The sequence below is a fragment of the Symphalangus syndactylus genome, chromosome 2 (assembly GCF_028878055.3).
Source record: "Symphalangus syndactylus isolate Jambi chromosome 2, NHGRI_mSymSyn1-v2.1_pri, whole genome shotgun sequence".
Lineage (NCBI taxonomy): Eukaryota > Metazoa > Chordata > Mammalia > Primates > Hylobatidae > Symphalangus > Symphalangus syndactylus.
Window position 1 is genome coordinate 87,150,543 of NC_072424.2, and position 24,816 is coordinate 87,175,358.

A 24,816-nucleotide genomic window follows, 5' to 3' on the forward strand; every position below is an offset into this window, starting at 1 on the left:
TGTGCTGATTTCAGATGGGGCAGCAGCCAATGTAGAAAATACTAACATTTTTTCTTGGAACTGGATTGTGATGAGAGGTGCTTGCCATGAACATAAGCTACTATCTTTTGTTTTTTGGGTTGGTTTTTGTTTTGTTTTGTTTTTTGAGACGGAGTTTTGCTCTTGTTGCCCAGGATGGAGGGCAATGGCACAATCTTGACTCACTGCAACCTTCGCCTCCCAGGTTCAAGCAATTTTCCTGCCTCAGCCTCCGGAGTAGCTGGGATTACAGGTGTGTACCATCATGCCCAGCTAATTTTTGTATTTTTAGTAGAGACAGAGTTTCTCCATGTTGGTCAGGCTGATCTTGAACTCCTGACCTCAGGTGATCTGCCTGCCTCAGTCTCCCAAAATGTTGGAATTACAGGCATGAGCCACCGTGCCCAGCCAGCTATTGTCTTTTCTTTGGCGCTTCCTTTCCAGTTTTTGAAGATAAAGCAGGAAATAATCTTCTCTGAAGATACTTGATAAAAATTCCCAAAAAAACAAAAACACATGCTTCCACTTCATTGACAAAACTTTACTGCAGTTTGGCACCTGAGTCTAGTTCAGCTGGCGGATAAGCTGATTGATGCATTCACCCCGATAGCCAGGTGTGCCCATCTCCTTGAGGAAGCCCACTCTATTTTTGGTAGCATGACAGGCCACTGAGAGGTGGAAAGGGTGCAAGAACCATGACATCTCCTGGAAATGCTTCCCTGGGGAGGCAGTTTCATGAATGAGGTCTTCCAAGCAAATGACGCCAAACTTCCCCAGGTGCTCCTCAATCACTGTGTTGTCTGTCAGAGGGATGGTCTTATTCTTGACCTCGGATTGTCCACGTTTCAAAATGAGTTCCCGGACAGACTTCAGATTTGGAAATCCCCAGGTAACATAAGGTTCCACTATACACAGCATTTTTAGGTTCTGGGGGGTTACTTTTACAAAGACACAACTAAAAATTTTCTTTAGGTGAAGTGTTGCAATGGTTCTCTGCACCAGTAAACTCACACTGCACCAGTAAACTCACACCATTAATCCTTTCAATGCATTCAACAAAGGCCAAGGAATGTTTATCTGGCAATTCCAAGGTGTGAGGTTTCACTTCTAGTCATCTGAGATGCACCTTGTCACATTTCTGCCGCCAGGAACCATGTAGGAATGATTCCAGTCATTTAAACCTGAGCCCTTTTCCTTTCCTCCGCTCCTTCTTTGCTAAAAGTGCCTGCTTTGCCTGGGTGGCTTTGAGGGCTTGATAAGCCTTCCTCTTTTTCAGGAGATTTTCTGGAACCAAAGGGATTTTTCTTTGCTCTTACTCTGCCATCTTTCTAGTGTTGCAGCTACTGATCACGTGCAACCCCTTTAAATTTTTTTTTTTAGAGCGAGGATCTCAACCTGTTTCCCAGGCTACAGTGCAGCAATGTAATCATGGTTCACTGTAGCCTTGACCTTGTGGGCTCAAGGGATTCTCCCACCTCAGCCTCCCAAGTAGCTAGGACTATAGGCATGCATCACCACGCCTGTCTATTTTAAATGTTTTGTGGAGATGGGGTCTCACTATGTTGCCCAGGCTGGTCTGAACTCCTGGCCTCAAGTGAACTTTGTATATGCCTCATCCCATCTGTGTCAGCCATATTGCTGCTTCAATCTTGGAGCTAAAGTTCAGTCTGTCAACATTTCTAATCTGTAACTCTATCTTCTCTCTTCTGAATTTCCTCTCCTTTTTTATCACTATATATTCAAGTTAATTTTGCCCTCTAGCACTAGGAACTTAAGCAGATAAATGTAATAGCTCTTCATTTATTTCTGATCATTGTTTTAGACCAAAATAATTGGCAGATACATAGAAGGCCTTAATAAAAATAAACATAATGTAGGATTAATACTAATATTTGATTTGCGGTTTTTAGTTATGGTAATGGAATATTCCCTGGATTTCATAGGTGCTCTTCCAAATCTTTGCATTAGGAGGCAGGTTAGAGATCTTCCTAGTTCCCACGTCCAGAGGGTCCTGGATCCCCAGTTGCCCAGCCCCCACTAGTTTTTGCATACAGTTGACCTTTGAACAACATGGTTTGAACTGTGCAGGTCCACTGATACACAGATTTTTTTCAACCAGATGAGGATAGAAAATACGGCATTCAGGATGTGAAAACCATGTGTGCAGAGGGCAGATATTTGTATCCACGAGCCCCCCAGGGCTGACTGCAGGATTTGAATATGCATGGATTCAGGATCCGAGGGTGTTCCTGGGAACAGTCTCCAGTCCCCTGCATGTATCAAGGGGCAGCTGAGTTTGGAAACAGCTTATTGTGTCCCATGTTCTGTCTCAGAGAGTTGCCATTTTATAGCCATTAATGACAGCACAATGTTTTGTGGTACTAGTGCCGGTATGTTTTTCCCCCTAGATCTCTGGAAACACCAAGTCATGAAAGAAAATTTTTCAGTCTCAAGACCACAAATAGTTGAAAAATTTATACAGAGATTAATGCAGAATTATCAGGATGATGGAGTAGAGGTATGTATTGAAAATTAGTCATTCTGTTGGTTTTTATAACATCATCCCAAACAAGGAAAACTTTCTCATTTAATGGATCTCCTAATGCTTCCCTTATCCCTAAGGATGATTATATGAATACTGAGGCTAAGCCCAAAATAGAGCAATTGTTAATTGTTTTTTTCCTTTTTTTTTTTGAAACGGAGTCTCCCAAACTTCAGTGTAGTGGCACGATCTCGGCTCACTGCAACCTCTGCCACCCGGGTTCAAGCGATTCTCCTGCCTCAGCCCCCTGAGTAGCTAGGACCACAGGCATGTGCCACCACACCCAGCTAATTTTTGTGTATTTTTAGTAGAGACGGGGTTTCACCAAGTTGGCCAGACTGGTCTCAAACTCCTGACCTCAGGTGACCCGCCTGCCTTGGCCTACTAAAGTGCTGGGATTACAGGTATGAGCCACCATGCTCAGCTGTAATCATTAATTTTTAATTTTGGAAAAAAATTGATTTCCACTAAAGATCTGAGTAATTAGAATATGTGTGTTGGCAAATTTCAAATTTGGTCATTTTTTTAAAGTAACCTTGGAGTTTGTTTATGAATGAGTTGATTTTTAGCAACATATTCTGTTGTTGATTTGTTAGTATGGAAAGCCTAAATGAGGAAAACCAAAATAGCCTATAATGCTGTTACCTAGAAAACATTAAAATGTAGCATATGAAAAAAAGCCAATAGCACAGAAAGCTAGCATTTTCACCCGTCCCCATGCCACCATCTCCAGCTTCCTCTGCAAAGGAAGCCAGCTTCAGCAATCTGTGTGTGTCCTTCCAGAAAAAAATATTCGAATCCATGACAACTCTATATATTATATTAAATAATAATATACATTTAATACATACACACATGCATATACAGAGTCCTTGGAGTTTTGAAACATGTTTATTCTTGGCAGGAAGTGCCTTGCTAAATCAAAGCAACCCACTGAAAAGGCAGGATAAGAGAGTAGACGTAGATATTTGACCATAACAGAGTTTTGAGGAGTGTTAACAAGTGCTTTTAGGTAACTGTGAATCCAGTTTCCTTTGAAACTCAGCCATTTAAAGAAATTTGACTTGGCAAAACATACTTCATTTTTTTAAATGTCTTCTCCAAATTTACATTTTTCCAAGTTCTTCAAATGTTCTCCATTATTTTATAATATACATCTCAGTTCTTATGAGGTAGACAATTCACAAGCTTGGTTGGGGATACATTTTTCCTCAGAACTTGATGACTTACATGTATTAGTTTAAGCTTTCAATCATAAACAAACATGGTACTGGGTACTCTGAGTGGGTGAAGTAGTTTTCCATCCTTGAGATAAGGAAGTGGTTAGGGTGGGGCATATCAGAAAAATGGATGGAAAAATTTTGTGGCTCACCTTATAAAGGCAGGAAATTCTGGCCTGATTCGGTGGCTCATGCCTATAATCCCAGCACTTTGGGAGGCCGAGATGGGCAGATCACTTGAGGCCAGGAGTTCGAGACTAGCCTAGCCAACATGGTGAAACCCCATCTCTACTAAAAATGCAAACATTAGCCGGGTGTGGTGGTGTGCACCTGTAGTCCCAGCTATTTGGGAGGCTGAGGCAGGAGAATCGCTTCAACCTAGGAGGTGGAAGTTGCAGTAAGCCGAGATTGTGCCATGGCACTCCAGCCTGGGTGACAGGGTGAGACTCCATCTCAAAAAAAAAAAAAAAAAAAAAACAAAAAACGGAAATTCTGATACACGCTACAATGTGGATGAACCTTGCGGACATTATTGCTAAGCGAAATATGCCAGTCACAAAAGCACAAATATGCTATGACTCAACTTATATGAGGTACCTAGAGTAGCCAAATTCAGAGAGACAGAAAGGATGGTGGTTGCCAGGGGACAAGAGGAAAGAATAGGTAATTATTGTATATCAGGTACGGGGTTTTTGTTTTACAAGATGAAGAGTTCTGGCGGTGGATGGTGGTGATAGCTGCACAGCAACTCAAATATACCTAATGCCATTGAACTGTACCTTTGAAAATGGTATAGTGACAAATTTTATGTTTAACACAACAAAAACAACAGTTTTGTGACTCAAGTCCTTCTCATTTCTTATCTATATGCTTCACCCCAACAATGCAGTCTTGTGGGAAAGAAGCATGAATGTCAGTAGGCAGAGCAAACCCATATCAGGTACACCCCACACTCTGGGCACACTTGAAGAGGCTGGTGTCAGCCTGCCAGTGTCTTGAAGTCGGGGTCCTCAGCATGCTCCAGCCCCTCCAAAGTCTATGCCTGGTAGGCTTCTAGCCTCTTCTGGATCATCTGCAGTGACAGGGAACTTACTCTTCCAGCTACCCCCTGTCTCCATCATGGAGATGTGCAATCTTGGCTCACTGCAACCTCTACCTCCTGTGTTCAAGTGATCAGCCTCCCAAGTAGCTGGGATTACAGGCACATGCCACCACACCTGGCTAATTTTTGTATTTTTAGTAGAGACAGGGTTTCACCATGTTGCCCAGGCTGGTCTTGAACTCCTGACTTCCAGTGATCTGCCTGCCTTGGCTTCCCAGAGTGTTGGGATTACAGGTGTGAGCCACTGCTCCCCAGCCCACTGACGTGTTTTGTCAGCAGAGGTGGGTGTTTTAGAAACATCCTCAAAATACCTCGTGTGTGCCTGATACTAAACAAATTGTTACAAGGGACTCCAAGATGAAGCAAACCACAGAAACTCAATTGCTGCTGGCAGGCCTCAGGGCTAGACTTTGGCCATAACAAGGCCCAGTGCTTGCCATGCTTCACCCCAGGCTGGTTCTCTTGAAGAATCCCTGGGGTAATCTGCTGCTCTTCCACCCAGTGCCATCCATCATGGTTCAGGTTTGAATGATGGTGACAGAACAGCCCAGTGGAAGGCAGTGCTGCTTATCGGGCAGAACTGGGCCAATAATTTTAGTCTGCAGCTCTTATGCCAGCCAGGGTCTTGGAGAAGAAACTGGCCAATGGTACCCACTCACGCTGCATTTTGACACAAGCATAGCTGACTCAGGCAGGCAGGGGTAGGTTGCAGAGCAAGTTTTAGGAAATAAATTGCTCCAAGAGCCCAGAGAAGGCTGAGCCCATGGAAGCCACACTGGCTGCTTCATATGCTGCTTCCAGAAGGCCGAGTGCACAGGGTGCAAGACCAAAGCTCACCTGGAGAGAGGGGCTGCTGGGAGCCTGAGAACCTCCCTGCACCCCTCCCTCACTGGCCACTCACTGCTTCCTGTCTGCCCCTCCTCAGACATGTTCCCTGTCCCATGTCCCCTGCAGGCACTCTGCCTGCACCCTTCTCCCTCTCCCTGCTTCCAGCCTCTCTCCCCTTGAGCTGCTCTTTCAGCTCAATCTCTTGAGGCCTCAGTAGAGCCCTGAGAGATGGAAGCAATAGAACTTATCTGGCCTCTGGAGATGCTCAAGGAGAGTCCTACCTTTCCCACCTCTTTGATGTTATACAGACTCACCATAGACTCCTCCTGCTGGCCAGGTAAAACATCATGTTGGCTCAGAGGGCATGGCAGAGGGCCACTGTGGTCCAGTTGTGCATTTCTGTGGGTTTGGGATCCTATATCTGCAGAGGCTGTGGTGGCATTACTGTGAGAAGTGTTTGCCCTGCATAAGAGCTGTTGGATGCCCTGTTGGCACACCCATGTCTGGGCACTGATGCCCAGGATAGTAAAGACTGAGTTGCTGTTGCTGGCTCGGAGCACTGGGCCCAGAAGAGGTCACTGGCCACACCTTGCTGAACTCCAGTAGGGTCTTTTGACTTCTCATGGCTGCAGGCTTTCATTACAGTCAAACCAGGAAGTGCTTCCTTTGTCATGACCAAACCCGTGTAGCCTTGCCCTTTCACCAGGAGGTCAAGGTCCAGGGGTAGAATCTTGAGTTCTCTTTGCCTTGTGTCAGCAACTAAACCATGGCTGTCCTGGTGCTTGCTCTCCAGAGACTGGGTGGGGCAAGAAGGGTAAGGGGCAGGTCATCCTGCCCTCACCCCACCAACTAATGCAGCCCCTTGAGGAGGGCCCTAGAGTGTGAGCGGGAGACACTGAGTTCCTGCCCCTCACTGCCCGTCCACTGCTCATTAAATCCAGTATGAGCAGAGGTTTCCATCTGCTGCTTCATTGCCCCTATCTTGATCATATCCTGCCAAGCTGATATAGTTGATGACTTTTTAAAAAGCTCAACTATCTTTAGATTACTATATGCATTTTATTTTTACACATATTTACATAATTATTTTAATTATATACATTTTATGATTATATTGTAGTAGAAAATACACTCATAATCTTAGTGCTCATTGATAACCATTATTATTATTATTATTTTTAAGAGATAGGTCACCCAGGCTGGAGTGCAGTTGCCTGATCATAGCTCACTGCAGCTTCAAACTCCTGGGCTCAAGTGCTCCTCCCACCTCAGCCTCCTGAAGCTGGGACTACAGGCACACACCACCATGCCCAGCTAGTTTTTGTATTTTTTTTTTTTGTAAAGGTGGGGTCTCACTTTGTTGGCCAGGCTGATCTCAAACTCCTGGCCTCAAGCAATCCCTCCTTGGCCTCCCAAAGTGCTGGGATTACAGATGTGAGCAACAGCGCCTAGCCTCCACTATTATTATTTTGACATATTTTCTTCCAAACTTTATTTATAACATTTTTCTATTCATGCACTTTGATATAGGTTGGCTGTGTCCCCACCCAAATCTCACCTTGAACTGTAACTCCCACAATTCCCACATGTTGTGGGAAGAACCCAGTGGGAGGTGATTGAATCATAGGAGTGGGTTTTTACTGCACTGTTCTTACCATAGTGAATGAGTCTCACAAGATTTAATGGTTTTAAAAACAGGAGTTTCCCTGCACAAGCTCTCTTTCTTTGCTGCCATCCATGTAAGACGTGACTTGCTCCTCCTTGCCTTCCACCATGATTGTGAGGCCTCCCCAGCCATGTTGAACTATAAGTCCATTAAACCTCTTTCTTTTGTAAATTGCCCATTCTCAGGTATGTCTTTTTCAGCAGCATGAAAATGGACTAACACACACTTTTTTTTTTTTTACAAAATAAGATTATTCTGCATGACCTTTTTTTATAGCATACTTTTTTGTTCACTTGACAATATGTTATAAAGATCTTTCCTCATCAATAAACATATGTCCATTTATGGTGGCCATTCAGTATTTCATCATGTCTATGAGCCAGATGGATTCAACTCATTTCCATTGTTAGGCATTTTAGGTCATTTCCATTTTTCTTTTCTATTAGAAAAAATATAAAGAATATCTGTTTACATATATTTTCATGGATAACTTTTATTCCCTAAATTCCTAGAAGAGGAGCTACTAGGTCAAAAGTCACAAGCATGTAAAATCTTGTCATAGATACTGTCAGCTTGCCTCCAAAATAGCATCCTGTCTCCCTTCCCCAGCTGCAGCGAGTGAGCCACTGTCCTCACTCCTCCATCAGGGCTCGTCTTACTGCTATTTGCCATCTCTGCTAGTTTACCTCAATAACTTACCTTGGCCAAGCCCATGGTGGGCTTTCCCTGGAGGTCAGTGGAGCACTGGGGTTGCAATGATAGGACAGTGCCCTGGGCCTTCCAGGACAAGCAAATCAGAGCCAGGAGGATCCCCCAGGCTCAAAGGACAGGCTGGCTTCAATGGCAGATGGCCAGGGAGTGGGAGATGGCCTGACCCCAGAAGTGTCACAGATAAAACTCACATTACAGTGTAGGCTGGGTCTTAGACTTGGCCCCATAAACTTTCTCACCCTCCCATCCCTGCAGATAGATACACACACACACACACATGCACTCATTGATGCACAGAGGGACAAACACACTCACATAGATATGCAGGTCCTAGTTGGGTAGGTCTGTCCTACCTTCCAAATATTGGCTTCCATTTCTCTCCAGAACCTAAATCTAAGCCTGCCTTGGAAGGTTGGGCTGTTCCTTAATTGCCACCTATTCAAAAACTATGCCCAGTCTCCTGGAGAAAGGGAATGAGTGGAATTGCCTAGAGAATGAGCTGTGTGGCCCTTAGACCAGAGCAAGAGAAGCCCCTGCCAGATACCCCATATACCAGAGGGCCCCTCTCTGGCCTTTTTCCAGCCATGATCTTCCTCACAAGGTAAGAAATCCCCTGGGCCACAGGGACATATCCACTCAGAGCCCTGGCCTTCATTTTAGACCATGCTCTAAGTACCTGGGACCTGGAATTCCCTGAGTCCCTGGCCTGAATGGGCCTCCTTCCTGGATCACCTTCCCCAGAGTGAGAGTGGACCTCATCACTAGTGTGCACACCCCTGGCCTGGAAGTGGCCAAGGGGCGACTGGGCGTGTGGATGGAGTTTGGACATGCAGGCTAGGATGTCCACTCACAGGCATGTGAAGACCTCACAGCATGACGTGAGGCCAGAGCTGGGAAGAGAAGGGGGTCACACTGTAAACTATAGGTTGGGGACCAGTCCTCCCCAGGTCACCACACTTCAGCATAGAACTGAGAGTAGTCGGCCGTGTGACTCTCACGCCTGTAATCCTAGCACTTTGGGAGGCCGAGGCAGCTGGATCATCTGAGGTCAGAAGTTTGAGACAAGCCTGGCCAACATGGTGAAACCCCATCTCTACTAAAAATACAAAAATCAGCTGGGTGTGGTGGTGCACCCTTGTAATCCCAGCTATTTGGGAGGCTGAGGTGGAAGAATTGCTTGAACTTGGGAGGCGAAGGCTGCAGTAAGCTGAGATCATACCACTGCACTCCAGCCTGGGCGACAGAGCGAGACCCCTCTGAAAAAAAAAAACTCAGAGTAGTCCAGGAATAATAAATTCAAATCTGGCTTTCCAGGTCATTTTTCAGGTCTGTTTTTCAAGGTGGGAGAATTAAACATTTCATTCTGATAGTTTGTTAGTTTGATTTATAACCTTTCAATGTTTCGACACATGCTATGTGGGCTTCCATTGTCCTCGTGTCCCTACAAATGTTCAAAGCTGACCTGAAAGAGAGGCTTGCAAGACTAGAGCCCATGTTGGATATAGAGGAGAAACAAAAGTGGGTCTGTGAGCCAAGGCAAAGAGTGCCTGGGGCCCTGGCATGATGAGGCTGCACTGCTGGAGTGGCTGTGAATAATGAATGCCTCTTTCCTTTCAGATCACTTTCAGGAAAAATCACCTTGAAGCCTGCCTCCTTTCCCTGGGTTGTGATGTGATGGCAAGAGAACGCAGCAACCTTGAGACCTACTCCATGTGCTATGAGCACGTGTTGCATCGTGCTAGGCAGAGGCTCAGCCAGAAAGAGCAAGTAGGTTCCCAGAGAGAGGAGAACTGCAGTGGGGAATGGGCGTGGGCAAGGAGGCTCAGGAGGCACTCAGAAGAGAAGAGTAAAACTGAGGGGGTTGGGATGCACACAGTGGTTCTTATGCCAGAACTGAGAGTGAATGGTGCCCTCAAATCTCTCTGCTCATTGGCTCAGTCATTCTCCTGGGCTCTGGTGTTCTCAGTTGCACACTAGGTTATGTGCTTGGGAGGTGTCCGGTGGGGAATACAAAAGGTGAGCAACAAAGGGGCTGGCCCTCCAGGGGAAAGTGCATAGCTGTCCTTTCCACCCTCGGCAAACACAAGGCACCATGTGCTGTTCCTGGTCTGGGAAAGAAGCCAGGATCCTTGAGTAAACTCTCTCTTCAGGAAGCATGTCATGGGCCAGTCTCACTGGAGACTTCCTTAAAATATGAGCCCACTGGTGGGATGGAAGAGTCAGTCCTCCTGCCCTGGGCTGCCCACTATTGTGAAGGTAGATTGCATCAGAGGTTTAGTGTGATTTTAGTTTATACCTTAGAAAAGTTCAAAAATCTAAACCACTAGCCAAAACACCAAATGAAGCATTAAAATGATGAACAATGAGCCTTGGAGCCACCCCCCTTTTGGCCTATCCCCATTACTCAGTTCTTGGCATCACTGTGGGTACCTGGAAGTCATTGTCTTTTGAGGCTGTGTTAGGCATCCTGAAGTCCAGTGGGGCAACTCACACGGTCTCAGCTCCAGGCACAGCCTAAGGTTCTCAAAATGGAGCTCCATTAACACAAATAGGAGGTGTTTGGAATGTGCTGTACTGACTTGAGCCATGGTTGGAAGACTAAATGTTTGAGTTTTGTTGTGTACTGCTTTCTCCTGCCCAGGAATTAGATGCTACACAAAGAGGCCAGGGTCCACCTGAAGACAGTGCTGGCCAGGTAGGTCATTTCCTATTAAAAGTTTCTCTTCTCCGTTTCTCACATCCACTCTCTCAGGGTTAGCCAGCTATGGGATGCCTTAGAGTCATTTGCTTGTGTCACCCATAGAAGTCCCGTCAGTGAAGGTCCACTGCAGGAACACCAAGGAGTGTGCTTTCACTTTTGGTGAGCAACCCTCCTTAGGGTGCATTTTTTTTTCTTGAGTTTTTTGGTCGCTTTTGTTATTTTGTACTGGTTTTGTTTTGTTCTGTTTTTGTTGTTACTTTGGGGAGTTTTGTTGTTGCTTGTTTTCTTTTGATGCCAGTTAAGGTGCATTCCAGGTCAGACGTGGTGACTCACACCTGTAATCCCAGCACTTTGGGAGGCCAAGGTGGGTAGATCACCTGAGGTCAGAAGTTCCAGACCAACCTGACCAACATGGAGAAACCCTGTCTGTACTAAAAATACAAAATTAGCCAAGTGTGGTGGCGCACGCCTGTAATCCCAGCTACTCGGGAGGCTGAGGCAGGAGCATTGCCTGAACCCGGGAGGTGGAGGTTGCAGTGAGCCAAGATCGCTCCAGCCTGGGCAACAAGGGGAAAACTCTGTCTCAAAATAAATAAATAAATAAAATAAAATGCATTCCAAAAAAGAAAAGGGATGTTTGGGCTGAGGTGTCAAGGGGAGGCCAGTTTGGAAATGGAGGCCAAGACAGTTGAAGTATTTTTCTCTAACTGAAAAGGGCCTATGTAGTGGCTTTTCTGGGGTCACTTATTCACCAGTCAGTGCCTGGCACTTTTCTAGGGCCTTTGAATTGTCCTTAAATTCTTCTGCCCACATTTATGCAGCAGAATGTTCACTCTCTTCTTTAGGTTTAAAATAGAAGTGAAATTCAATACTGATCTATAAGAAACTATTTTGTAGTAGCAGTTTGAAACTCCTAAACACACACACACACACACTTTCTCATGCTTCTGGATTGCAGAGCTCAGTCATGATATGAGCATGGAAATCACCGCTCTGAGAGCCCAACTCACAGACTGGGAAGAGGTGAATCTGAATCTCAAGAAGTAGATTAGAAAAGAAGTCCAAGAAGAATACGAAGCATTAGTCCGAGCTTTGTTTGAGACCTGTTTACACATAAAAGTAAGTGTCCCATGTTGAACGTCTGGGCCACCCATTGGGGAGCCGAGTGTAACAGATTCCCATGGTGGCTGCACACCCAGGGATCGACGACAGAATGATGGGCTTTGTGGTAACAAGAGATTCTTAGGCCCAAGAATTTTCTAGCTCTAAGCTTTCACTGCAGAAAGAGAGTCAGCAACGGGTTGTCATTAACCACGACAGACACTGAATTTGGGGATAATATAGAAGTCTGTTTTTTACCCTCTGTTGACAGTTGCCATTGTCACTGTCTGATTGCTGTTGGGAGAAGAGAGTGTTCTGCTCCCCCCAATCCCCCACTTCCCCAGTTTCTACCACCATTTTATCTGTTAGTGTGACTTTCCAGACTACAGTGCCTGGGCCAGGCCAGACCTTATGTAGGTAGCAGCAGGTGCCTCTGGAGAACTCCCTGGACACATTCAGAATTTGAATCAGCTTCCACAATTTTTTCCAACCCTCAAAATGCCTGCCAGCCTCACTCTCACATTCAATGTCAGCAAAGACCCATTGCAGAAGTGATGGGGCGCGCGTGCACCCGCAGCACTGTGGAAGCCAATCGCTTTCATCTGATGTTTGCGCAGCCGTAAGATAGATGCCCCATTCCTAAAATGGGCCATCAGGGAGACTGGTCCAGCTGACTCACTGGTGTGAATTTCAGTACAACCTACCACCTGCAAGTCCACAGCTTCCCCCAACCCTGTCCCCTTCCCTGCTATTGGATACACCCCAAAGCCAGCCCCATTTGGGTCCTTGCGTCTCTCCCCAGGATTGCAGAGTGGCCCTGAGGGTTGTTAGGTTAACAGGAGCTTCCACCAGTACTCACCTTGGCCTGGTCATTCCAGCGAGAATTTCCTCTTACTTGCAGTGTAAATGCTTACACATATTAAGGGATCAAACACAAAATGTATTAGGTCTGGTGCTGCAGGAGAAGGATGGGCAGACAGTGACAGCTGGAATTTGCTAAGCCATCTTTCAGGTGTGAGATTGTTGAGAAATGTCTTAAGTTCCTTTTAGCTTCTGCCAGATTCCCAGTTAAAAAGTAGATTCTCTCTGTTTCCCAGGCTGAAGTAGTTCCACCAAGCCTCCTACAGTAGGGAATCCCTGTTATATTCCAGGGTCCCACGAAGTGCTAAAGCTTCTGTTGTGTGGCCAGAGCCAGGCTTCCCTGCATGGCTCCCAGCTGGGCAACCTCCTCCTGCCTTCCTCTCCAGGGAAGTGGTTTAGAAGTGAGAGGACACCCCTACCCTACCTCTCACCCCAGAGACACTGGGTGTCTTAGTCTGCTCAGGCTGCCATAACAAAATATGATAGGCTGCACAGCTTAAACAACAGAAAGTGTATTTCTCACAGTTCTGGAAGCCAGAAGTCTGAGATCAGGGTGCCAGCGTGGTCTGCTTCTGGCTGAGGGCATGCTTCCTGGCTTGCAGGTGGCTGCCTTCTCACTGTCCTCACATGGAAGAGATGGAGGAAAAGAAAGGTCTCTTTCTCTCCCTCTTCCTATAAGGCCACAGTTTATTGCAATAGAGCCTCACCCTTATGTCCTCATTTTAATCTTAATTACCTCTTAAAGATCCTATCTCTAGATGCTGTCACATTGCTGGTTAGGGTTTCAACATATGAATCTGAGGAAGACACGATTCAGTCCATAGCACTGGGTCTTCAGTTGTACTTACCATTGATCAAGCTGTTTCCTCACAAGCCATTTAGCCAGAAGCCATCCAGAACGGAATATTTCCTAATGAGGTTTCTGCTAGATCCTAAATAGGAAGGCAGCCAGCCTGACTCCCTCCTCCACTTTATCTATATTTAACAGAGCTCCTCAGGAGTGGCTCATCTGCAGTGTCTTGTCTGGTCACATTCTGCTGTGAGTCAACTAGCTGCAAAAATCTTTGGTTCAGCTTCCCAAGTAACTCTTACCAGGGGCAGTTTGGTCAGCAGGTTTTCTACCTGTGTGACCTTCCACTGTCCTCCTGGCTCAGCTTGCCTTGGTGTTGACGAGGAAGGCACAATCTAAGATGTGCTGGTGTCCAGATGATGAAGCCCTGTGAATAAAAGACAGCACTCAGGGGGCCGCTAAGTGTGACTTCCTTATAGTACATGTCAGAATAATTGTCTGAGTAGGTGATATCTTAATGTGAAATTACTTACAAAAGTTAAGTTGTAGAAGGCAAAATGGCTTTTCTTCAACTGCCCTTCACACTACCCAAATCCATTTTACTTCCTTGACTTGATTCTGCAATTTGCAAGAGAAGCTGGATGAGAATCAGCTTAATTTGATCCAGAAAGTGTGTGAGCTCATCGGTGAAGTGAGAACAGAAGGGATTGACAATATGAAGGACCTAAAGAAAAAATGGGGCTCTGCCAGCCCTGATGAAGGAATGAAAGAAAACCCAGCCAAAGTATGTGATTTCATTTAGCAATGTGATATCAGCGTTTCATCCTAGCATCTGACTCCACCATTCACCCTGTTAGCATTCCAGCCTGATTTCTCTGAGAAAGCATTGCATCAGGCATTGTAAAGAGGGCACAGGGACGCACTGCACAATTGTGTCATCTTCTGGAATGCATGTTTCTGATGTTAGGGTTTGTGCCCTTCCTATGAAAATGTTGGGGGCAGCCTTTCCTGAAAATGAGACTTCTTAGCAGGAACAGCTGTGGGCCTTGGAGCAGGACAACTGCAGCCTGGCCACCCTGGTGTGCAAAGTGAGGAGCCTGGGCTGCTGGAGGCTGGCTGTGCAGCAGGCACGCTTCCAGGCCCAGCTAAGCAGGGCAGAGAAGGTGAGCTCTGGTGGGGGGGGCCCAGACAGTCCCCAGGATGGCTGATCCCAAGCCTCCATGGCTGCAGCTGCCATGGTGTCACTGTAGCTGTGAGTGGCACTGGTGTCAGGTGGCAGGGCCAACCATCCTGAAGGACCTGACAGTTGGTGATTTTTCCTGGGAACAGGCCATGTGAGAACTTCAGGAGAAATAGAAAGGGGGCAGAAGCAAAAGGGGCAAGAAAGAACAGATCAGAGAATTCAGCATAAGGGAGGACAGTGAAAAGATGGAGGAAAAGCTTCACCAAGGGCTTGAGGCTGCTTTGTCAAAATACTGCATATCTTTGGGTTTCATACATGATTATCTGAGGAAAATGAAGTCACAAAATAATAAGTGAGAAATCTGCTTTAAGGCAAATTGAATCCAAAGCGCATATTGATAGCTATTTGGAAACTTTCACATCCTGTTTCTGAAAGTATTTACTCTGATATGTTACCCTCTTCTGAATTAAAATCATGGAAGCAGACTGGACATGGTGGCTCATGCCTGTAATCCCAGCACTTTGAGAGACCAAGGTGGGCAGATCACCTGAGGTCAGGAGTTTGAGAGAAGCCTGGCCAACATGATGAAACCCAATCTCTACTAAAAATACAAAAAAATTAGCCGGGTGTGGTGGCGGGCACCTGTAGTCTCAGCTACTCAGGAGGCTGAGGCAGAAGAATTGCTTGAACCTGGGAGGTAGAGGTTGCAGTGAGCCAAGATTGTACCACTGTACTCCAGGCTGGGTTGACAGAGAAAGACTCCATCTCTAAATAAATAAACAATAAAATAAAATCATGGAAGCAGTGACTAGCAGGAGCTCCCTTTTACCAGAAGTTTGAAAGAAGAATGGATGGGAAAGTGGTTTAGATACTGCTTTTGAAACTAAAAATCTGGAAAGGAAACCTATTTCCTATCTTACTGTGTTTGGGATGTTTACAGGAATCTATTCAAAGTAAAAAAGAGTATTTGCGCATCAAGCTGATGGCAGAGCGAGAAGTGGGTTTATTTCGTCAGCAGGTCCTGGCTCTCAGGCAGGCCCTGGCCAGGGCACAGGCCGACAGCGCGAGGATATGGAAGCAGCAGGACAGCCAGATATCCGAGCCTCAGACCCTCTTCCTTGTTCCCTTTGCAGTTAACTCTGCAAAGCTGAACGTGGCCACCACACTTGGTGCTGTGGCTGCCAGGAGCAGTCACCAGAGCGCCATAGCCTGAAGCCACACAGATGGCACATCCAGGAAAAGATGGCCTGGACTTGGGCTTCCCTTCTCCTCCCTCCTCTCCAGCCCAGAAACCAAGGGTGGTGGCCAAAAGGCTATTGTTCTTACTCATATGCGGCTGAGAAAATATTACTCATAAGCAAGATCATTATCACATACGTGTGTGTGTGTGTGTGTGTGTGTGTATGTGTGTCCATTTCTTTGAGGATCTTTTTGCTAGAGGCTGTCCTGGGATCCTGTGATCTAGGCCTCTGCCTTGAACACAGGCTTTCATGAGGCAAGCAGCACACTTTCAGTTGACAACAATCCTTGGCAAGTAGAGTGTGGTCCAGCCTTGCAGTATTATCCCCCACGCGAGACTCTGTCCTTTCCCAATGATCCATACTGTGTCTCACTTCCAGAAGTTACTGCTGTGCGATAGGGGCTGGCACCAAAATAAAGGCATTCTAAGCCTACGCATTTCCTTACTGTGCCAACCTTCTGGGCATGAATGAAGCAGGGCGACTCTAGGTTTAGAGTGAGAACAGCCGAGTTGAAGTAACAGCCTGGGAAAGCTAGGCATATTTAAAGCATGAAATTTAGTTTGTTCATCTTGGGCCCTAATTCCTCCATGATTCTGCATCAGATGAGTTAACTATGTAAAGTATATTATAAACTGTAAAGTCATCATACAGGTATGAATAATAATATTAAGTATTGACCATCTAGTACTTAGGATAATACTTATTAGAAAAACTTTGGAACAGAACCAAATTATTTCTACCCTTATCCTTCTTTAACTATCTAGAATCTGACTTCCCCAGATTTTTGGAAGTGAAAACAGAGCCTAAATCAGAACCTCCTATCTTCACTCATTGTGTGTATGGCATGGCTCCGTCTCCTTGGTGTTAAATGCTTCCACGGCTACCTCCTGACAAAGGCTCCACGACAATGTAAATGTTGTTTGTGCTAGATATGATTATCTGGTTAGTAAACTGATACATATTATCAAATCTGGGTATTAAAAGACCAAATTATTTGCCCTGGTACTGCTGTACAGTGGCGTGATCGCATGCCTGGCTTTTGGTGTCTGTTCTGCTTCCCTCTGACTGTCACTGCAGGGCTCACAGTGTAAATGCCAGGCTAGGCTAGATCCTGGTGCTCTTGCTGGCACAGGACAGAATCATTGGGCCGCATTTTCTAGAGCCTAGGAATACACCATGTAGTTGTGTCCCTGAGCCCCAAAGGAGGGGATGGTTATTATGCTGTCCAACCTCTCCCCACTTCTGCTGGGAAGAAAGGCTCCCTGCCTCCTCCTTTCTTTTGGTGTTTTCCTGCCACAGGCTCAACTGCTGAAGGAGTTAGAACATAGAGTGACCCAGGAAGCTCTCATCCAGCAGCAGCTGCATTTCATGAAAACATCCAGGATGGAGAAGCTCTTCGAAGATGTGGGGCAAAAAGAACAGCAACTGCAGCTCCTTAGCAAAGAGGCTGAGAAGGCTTCTAAGCTGGGCCAACTGCAGCAGAAAAAAATGAAGAGGGACCTCCACCAGGTAAACCTCAGTAAGAGGGAGTGTCCAACCAGAGTGCACCTGGTGCCCTAGCGAGGGCTGCTGCATCCTTCCCCTGCGTGCCCATGCCTCTCTCCTGTCCCCCACAGCAGTGTTTCTCAACCTCTGTCACTTATAGGCAGCCCAGGAGAATGGCAGCCTCTCTCCCCACAGTGTCTCCCCATACCACAGGTATTGTTGGGCAGGCCATGGTGGCTTGGCTGCCTCAGGGCTCGGAATCTCAGGACCCCTGTAACCTACTGGAAAACCCTGTTTCTACCCAGCTCTCATCTTTGAACTAGGAATCTTTTAGAAAATTCCAAGAAGTAACCTGGAAAAGCAGCAAGTGTTAATGGAGGCTATGACAAGTAGATTTTATTCAAGTGTTTTAGGAACTGCAGAGACAAAAATGAAAGGCAAAAGTGGTTTGCAGATCCAATGTATTTTGTTAACTATACCTAACAACAAAGAAATAGAAGAGAATACTAGAATGTAGATGTGGATTAATACAAGTTTCAACAAAGCAGAAAACAATGTAATTCAATAAAAAAGGAAAAAGTAATTTCCAAAGCAGGCGCCTCACACATATCCATTGAATGAGCAAATCACTGAATTCATTCATCAGAGATAGAAGGAAATGGAAATTGAAAGACAAATTATTGGTCAAGTGTTTTTTTTTTTTTCTTTTTTTGAGACAGAGTCTCATCTGTCACCCAGACTGGAGTGCAGTGGTGTAATCTTGGCTCACTGCAACCTCCACCTCCCAGATTCAAGCAATTCTCCCACCTCAGCCTCCTTTGTAGCTGGGGCTACAGACATGAGCCACGAGCCACTATGCCCAGCTAATTTTTGTATTTTTAGTAGAGACGGGGTTTTACCACGTTGGCCAGGCTGGTCTCGAACTCCTGATCTCAGGTGATCCGCCTGCCTTGGCCTCCCAAAGTGCTGGGATTACAGGCATGAGCCACCGCGCCCAGCCCCTGGTCAAGTAAGTGCTCAAGGAAGAGATCAATAAGGAGAATTCTATCCACAAAAATGACAAAAAAAGATTAAAATTTGAATTGAGTAAAAGCTAAAGAAAATATTTATATAGAAATGGGTAGAGAAAATGAGTAGCTTTAGAACAAAAATTAGAATTTCATATTTATTGCCTGAAAAGTAAACAAAAATATGAACCTATAAGAAAACTTTGGCATCCTAATTTTGTTACAAATTATGCTTTTCTAAAAGCCACCACAAAAACAGAGAAGTTCATAGATTCATTTCTTAAAGGTTTTCTCTAGCTAATTATTTGTTTCATGGCAGAGATTCTAGAGGTGGTCAAAACAAATATTTTGAGGTTTCTCTCAACAGATGTGCACTTTATCATATGTACGTATAAGCCATTGGCCCTTTGTAGAGTACACCTCCAGCTCTCCTGACAGCTCGTGTCCCTGCGCCTACCTACTCTAAACAGCAATCCTCAGCCAGCAAGACCCGAGCCCCTCACCCTCACCCCCGGCCCCTTCCAGCCAGAAGTGGCTTCTTTAATCTATCTCCGGCCTCTGACTCCATGGGCAGATGTTCATTGTCTGACCTCGGAGAGCCTCAGTGTCCTAACCTGTTGCCTGCACCTGGTTGAGGTCATTTATAGCAGGGGTTTCCAACTCCCGGGCTGTGGACTGGCAGGGGTCCATAGCCTGTGAAACTGGGCTGCACAGCAGATGATGAGCAGCAGACAGCATAACTGCCTGAGCTCCACCTCCTGTCAGACCAATGCTCCTTAGATTCTAATAGGAGCACAAACCCTATTGTGAACTGCACATGTGAGGGATCTAGGTTGCCTGTTCCTTATGAGAATCTAGCTAGTGCCTGATGATCTGAGGTAGAACAGCTTCATCTTGAAACCATTTGCCCCCACCCCGTGGAAAAACTGTCTTCCATGAAACCAATACCTGGTGCCAAAAAGGTTGGGGACCAGTGATTTAGAACACAGGCCCTGGAGTGGAACTGAGTGGTTCATACTGCCGGCCCTCCAGTGGTGTGGCTTTGGGCAAGGTCTGTGGCCTCCCTATGCTTTGGTTTCTTCATCATTACAATGGAAACAATGTACTCACTTCACTGAATTTGGGGGATGATTAAATTAGGAAATTAGGTAATTCAAATAAAGCCCTTAAAACCAGGCCTAAAACAGGCATGCCTGTAGTCCCAGCTGCTTGGGAGGCTGAAGCAGGAGGATCTCTTGAGCCCAGGAGTTCAAGCCTGCAGTAAACTAAGATTATGCCACTGTACTCCAGCCTGGGTGAAAGAGTAAGACCCTGTCTCTAAAAAATAAAAAAAAGTAAAAAATTAACAAAAATAAACAGGCCAGGCGCGGTGGCTCACTCCTGTAATCCCAGCACTTTGGGAGGCCAAGGTGGGAGGATTGCTTGTGCAACATGGTGAAACCCTGTTTCTACAAAAAATACAAAAATTAGCCAGGGGTGGTGGTGTGCATCTGTGGTCCCAGCTACTCGGAGGGCTGAGGTGGGAGGATCACTTGAACCTGGTTGCAGTGAGCCAAGATTGTGCCAATGCACTCCAGCCTGCGTGACAGAGTGAGACTTTGTCTCAAAACAAACAACAGCAAAATCACGGTGTGATACATAGCTCTCAGTAAATTTTGGCTGTTGATATTTTTGTTGGGAATGTGAAGGTAGACAGCCTTGGAAACAGGTAGGTAGACCTGGACTCAAATCCTGGCTGTGTGGCCTTGGGCAAGTCACTTCACCAGCCTCTGTGACACTGGGGTGAGTGACCTAACACAAGGAGGTCCTGAGGAAGCATGCTTCCTTGCTGGTATTTCTCAGGTTTCCTAGTGCCAGCCTGGCTCAGGAAATCTTGATATGTTTCCTTGGCACCAGCCTATAGGGAATGAGGATCCTACACAAATCCCTACAGTATGGAGAGGGACTTTGGACCTAGTTTATGTTAGGAAGTTTTCCTAACTCTGGAGCTCTGGTAATCTTCTGAAATTTAAACTATGCTTGGGAGGCCCCCGACATAAGGAAGAGCCCACTTTAACGTTTAGGGCAATACTATGCAGGGGCCTTCTGGCCGGGTATGTATAGGCAGAGTGGGATGTACAACACACGTGGCTGAATGCTTGAGATTAGCAAGTGTATTCACTTCCTAGGGTTGCCTTAATAAATTATCACAAACTGGGTGGCTTAATAGAATAAAAACGCATTCCTTCACAGCTCGGGAGGCCAGAAGCCTGAAACTAATGTGCTGGCAAGGCTGGTTCCTTTTGGAGGCTCTGAGGAAGAATCTGTTCCATGTCTCTTCTTAGTCACATTTTCGTCTCTGGCATTCCTAGGCTTGTAGTTACCTCACTCCAATCCTGCCTCTGTCATCATGGAGCCTTCTTCCTGTGTGCTCCTCTGACTGTCTGTATCCTCATCCTATCTTCTTTATAAGGACAACAGTCATTAGATTCAGGGCTCACCCTAAATCCAGTATGACCTCATCCTAACAAGTCCATCTATGAAGACCCTATTTCCCAATAAGGTCACATTCTGAGGTTCCAGGTAGACATGAAATTTGGGGGGTACTCTTCAAACCACTACAGTATGTATTACTTTTCTGCAAGTAAAAACAATTAGGAGATTATAAACTGAAAAAGCACACCTGTGATCTGTGCAGATGAGATACACTTTGGACCCGGGCACTGTCTGGCTGGGGAGTGTGGGCTAGCCGTGCTGGGGGAGAGCCATACAAGCCAATACAAAGGTTGCTTCTGGAGATGGGCTTGTCAGAACAGGGCATTCCTGGCAGATGCTGAGCTGAGAGCAGAGATCTAGGACAGAGATCAAGTCTTTCCTCTGTTTGAAACTGTCCAGGGGCTCTGACAAGTCCTCATTGTAGATGCAGTGGCTGGGCCTCCAAGGCCCTGTGTGCACTGGGCCCTCACTCCCCTCTTCCTCTACCTATCTGATGAAATAAACATGAAAGATATAACCTTGTGAATAAGTTCCTAGCTATTATAAGGTGTAAGGGATTCCATGGACTGTTCCTTTTTGGTTAAGTTCTTGGTCTTCCTGAAGTTCTTTGCTTCTCAGAAGGCTGAGCTGAGCCTAATCAGGCCAGAGCCAGTTCTCTTTGCAGGGTAGCCTGGGACACCCATTCTTCCTAGGAACCCCCTGTGAACCGAGGAAATGAAAGTGAGCACAAAGCATCTCTGCTTCTCATTTTCCCCTCAGATGAGAAGCTGGCTTGCCCAGGAGCGCAGTGTGAAGCTGGATGCTCTCCAGCGTGTAGAGGAGCTGCAGAGTCAGCTTCACGATGCCCAGCGGTCAGCTGTCCCCACGGGTCATCAGGCGGTAAGGATACCCCCTGCTCTGGCTAGAAAACCCTCCCAGTCTCTGGGGTCTGAACTGAGGAGGGTCTCAGGGAGGACTGAGTCAATAACTATCCAGTGGTTATTGAGTGGGTCCTCCACAATGTTTGTTGAATGACACATAAATGGATAAACCTTAATTCTGATTTACAGTCAAAACTTCCTACTTTAGCACCTTGGAGTACTGACATACAACACTAAAAGGTTTCAGTCATAAAAAACTGGTCTTGGCTGGACACAGTGGCTCACAACTGTAATCCCAGCACTTTGTGAGGCCGAGGTGGGCGGATCACGAGGTCAGGAGATTGCAACTCTCCTGGCCAACATGGTGAAACCCCGTCTCTACTAAAAATACAAAAATTAGCTGGGCATGGTGACACACACCTGTAATTCCAGCTACTCGGGAGGCTGAGGTAGGAGAACTGCTTGAACCCGGGAGTTGGAGGTTGCAGTGAGCTGAGATGGAGCCATTGCACTCCAGCCTGGTGACAGAGCGAGACTCCGTCTCAAACACACACACACACACACACACACACACACACACACACACACACACACACACACACACACACACACACACACACACACACCTGGTCCCAGAACCAGTTCATTGGATTTTGAGACATCTTAATGCTTTGGGATACCAATGACCCCATTTCTCAGTTATTCATAAAGTACGTGATGATTCTTGGGTGCTGGGGGTTTGGGGTGTCCTTGAAAATAACAATCAAAATAGCTCTCTGAGCAGTGCAGGCAGCATGGAGCCGAGGCCAGACCCCAGGATGTCTCTAAACCAGCTTCCTCCTCTATAAGATGAGGACTAAATACATTCTAAGTTCTCTTCTAGATCTGACTATTAGAAATATCACCAGGCCGGGCGCGGTGGCTCACGCTTGTAATCCCAGCACCTTGGGAGGCCGAGGCAGGCGGATCACAAGGTCAGGAGATCGAGACCACGGTGAAACCCCGTCTCTAATAAAAATACACACAAAAAAATTAGCTGGGCGTGGTGGCGGGCGCCTACAGTCCCAGCTACTCGGAGAGGCTGAGGCAGGAGAATGGCGTGAACCCAGGAGGCGGAGCTTGCAGTGAGCCGAGATTGCGCCACTGCACTCCAGCCTGGGCGACAGAGCAAGACTCCGTCTCAAAAAAAAAAAGAAATATCACCAAATATCACTAACCATGATTGGCCTGTTGTTATGATTGGCCATGTCTCCTTTCCTGTTCTGTACATAGCCTGGTGGTTGAGTATATGGGCTTTGGAGTGAAACCACCAGAATTCAGGCCCTGGCTCTGTCACTGCTAGCTGCATGACCTTAGACCTTAATTAGCCTCTCTGTAAAATGGGAATACTCACTCAAAGGCTTGCTCTGAGATTAAATGAAGTAATTCCTGTCTGACACCTTAGTGGCACTTAGTAATTGTGCAAGTGTTGGTTACTATACTTGCATACATGTGTTTAGCCCTTTATCTGTATTTCCTTTTGGCTACTTTCCAGCGTGAATGAGCTGAGGAAACACAGCCTTTCAGGAGCACAAAGTCACAGATGAGATTACTTTGGGTTTACTAAGAGCAGAGCTGGACTTGGTAGTAAAGCTCACAGGGCCCTCCTTCCTGCCTCTGGGTTGCTGCCTGGACCTGACATTGGGAGCTGGTGTCCCCTGCCCCAGCTACTGGTTGTTGCTGCTGCCCCAGCCCCAACACAAAGGGCATCAAGAGCACACAAGGGCCCTACTTTGGCACCTGACCCTATGCAGTTCTGTACCTTACACTGTCTTCTCCACGTGCCAGGGGATTTTTTCCTTCTCTCCCTTTCACTGCTGCCTGCAGCCTAGCCAAGCATCTTTCTAATCCCTTCCTGGGATAATGCGTCCTAGTGAACTGCCATCCATGTCCTCCAACACTTGCCTATTGTGAAGGAGAACCAGAGTGAGGCATGAGGCAGGTGGGGGAGACCCTAATTCCCAGGATTGGGGCGGGAGCAGGAGTGGGAAGGAAGCTTCTTTCCCAGGAAGTAGAGGAGGCGTTTGAGGGCACAGTCAGCTATCACCCATACTGCTAATGCTAAGCAGTAAAAGTCAGCCATATTCTCACTCCTTCCTCTGCTGTTGTCCAACTGGAGTCTCAAAGTGACCCAGGGATCTTCTGCAGCAGCAGCCACAGCAGCATCCCTGCTGGTGCATCCTGCATAGGTGCACTCAAAGGGCATGCTCTCTTTCCTTGCCATTAACGTGATTCCCCTAGGATTTTGCAACTCCTGAGAAATGATTTTTTTCTAAATCAATTATTTTAGAAATGCTTAAGAAAAAAATGAAACCACTTGGCTCATAAAACTGTAAAATGTTGAGAAGAGGCCTGGCTAAAGGTAGCTTCATCAAGGTTTGAACTACTTCACGAGGACTGCTTTCACTCTCCATCTCTGGCTCTGAGGAGGCTGGGAGCAGAAAGGAAGCAAGGCTCTTTGGAAGCAAGATGGCAGCCACCTCTGTAGCTTCCGTCTGTTCATGCTCAGCATGGCAGGAGCAGGGTGTGGAGATGGGACAGTTAAAAAGAACTGGGCTCTGCCTGCACTGACTCGGGTCATGTTGCCAATTTTGAACAAATCGGTGGAGCCACAGCCTAAGATGCCTGGTTGGCTTAGGCCCAGCTTACCTGCTCCTCTACTGGAGTTGAGGGTTGGGTCAGCTCACTCTCTCCTCCTCTCTGCAGCAACTGTTTTAAATCTGCCTTGTCTCCTCAGACCTTCATACACTCCCCCCAACCCCTCATCCTTTCATCTCCCACTTCACAGAGAAATTAGAAACCCTCAGACAGGAATGCCGTCTTCTCCCTGTCTCCCAGCCCACCTACATCTGTACTCTGCTGCTTCTCCTTCCCTCCTGTGAACATGGAAAGGATGTCCCTTTTCTTCCCCAGGCCAATCCCTATGTAAAGGGCCCATCAGCTGCTACCTTCTCAGGGGCCTTGAACTATCTGCTTCTTTTCTACA

At 46.5% G+C, this 24,816-nt stretch overlaps 1 protein-coding gene and 1 pseudogene across 1 annotated transcript in view; one reads left to right on the forward strand and one right to left on the reverse strand.

The window, feature by feature from the left end:
• Positions 1-24,816, forward strand: part of LOC129462251 (coiled-coil domain-containing protein 162-like) — a 48,892-nt gene that overhangs the window by 20,100 nt on the left and 3,976 nt on the right. Inside the window, 9 exon segments of the mRNA XM_055242088.2 lie at positions 2,427-2,536; positions 9,705-9,854; positions 10,729-10,786; positions 11,747-11,913; positions 14,178-14,324; positions 14,572-14,703; positions 15,664-15,811; positions 17,259-17,473; positions 21,691-21,802. Coding sequence (XP_055098063.2) covers positions 2,427-2,536; positions 9,705-9,854; positions 10,729-10,786; positions 11,747-11,913; positions 14,178-14,324; positions 14,572-14,703; positions 15,664-15,811; positions 17,259-17,473; positions 21,691-21,802 — 1,239 coding nt within the window.
• LOC129471933 (large ribosomal subunit protein uL30-like 1) lies at positions 569-1,363 on the reverse strand (annotated as a pseudogene).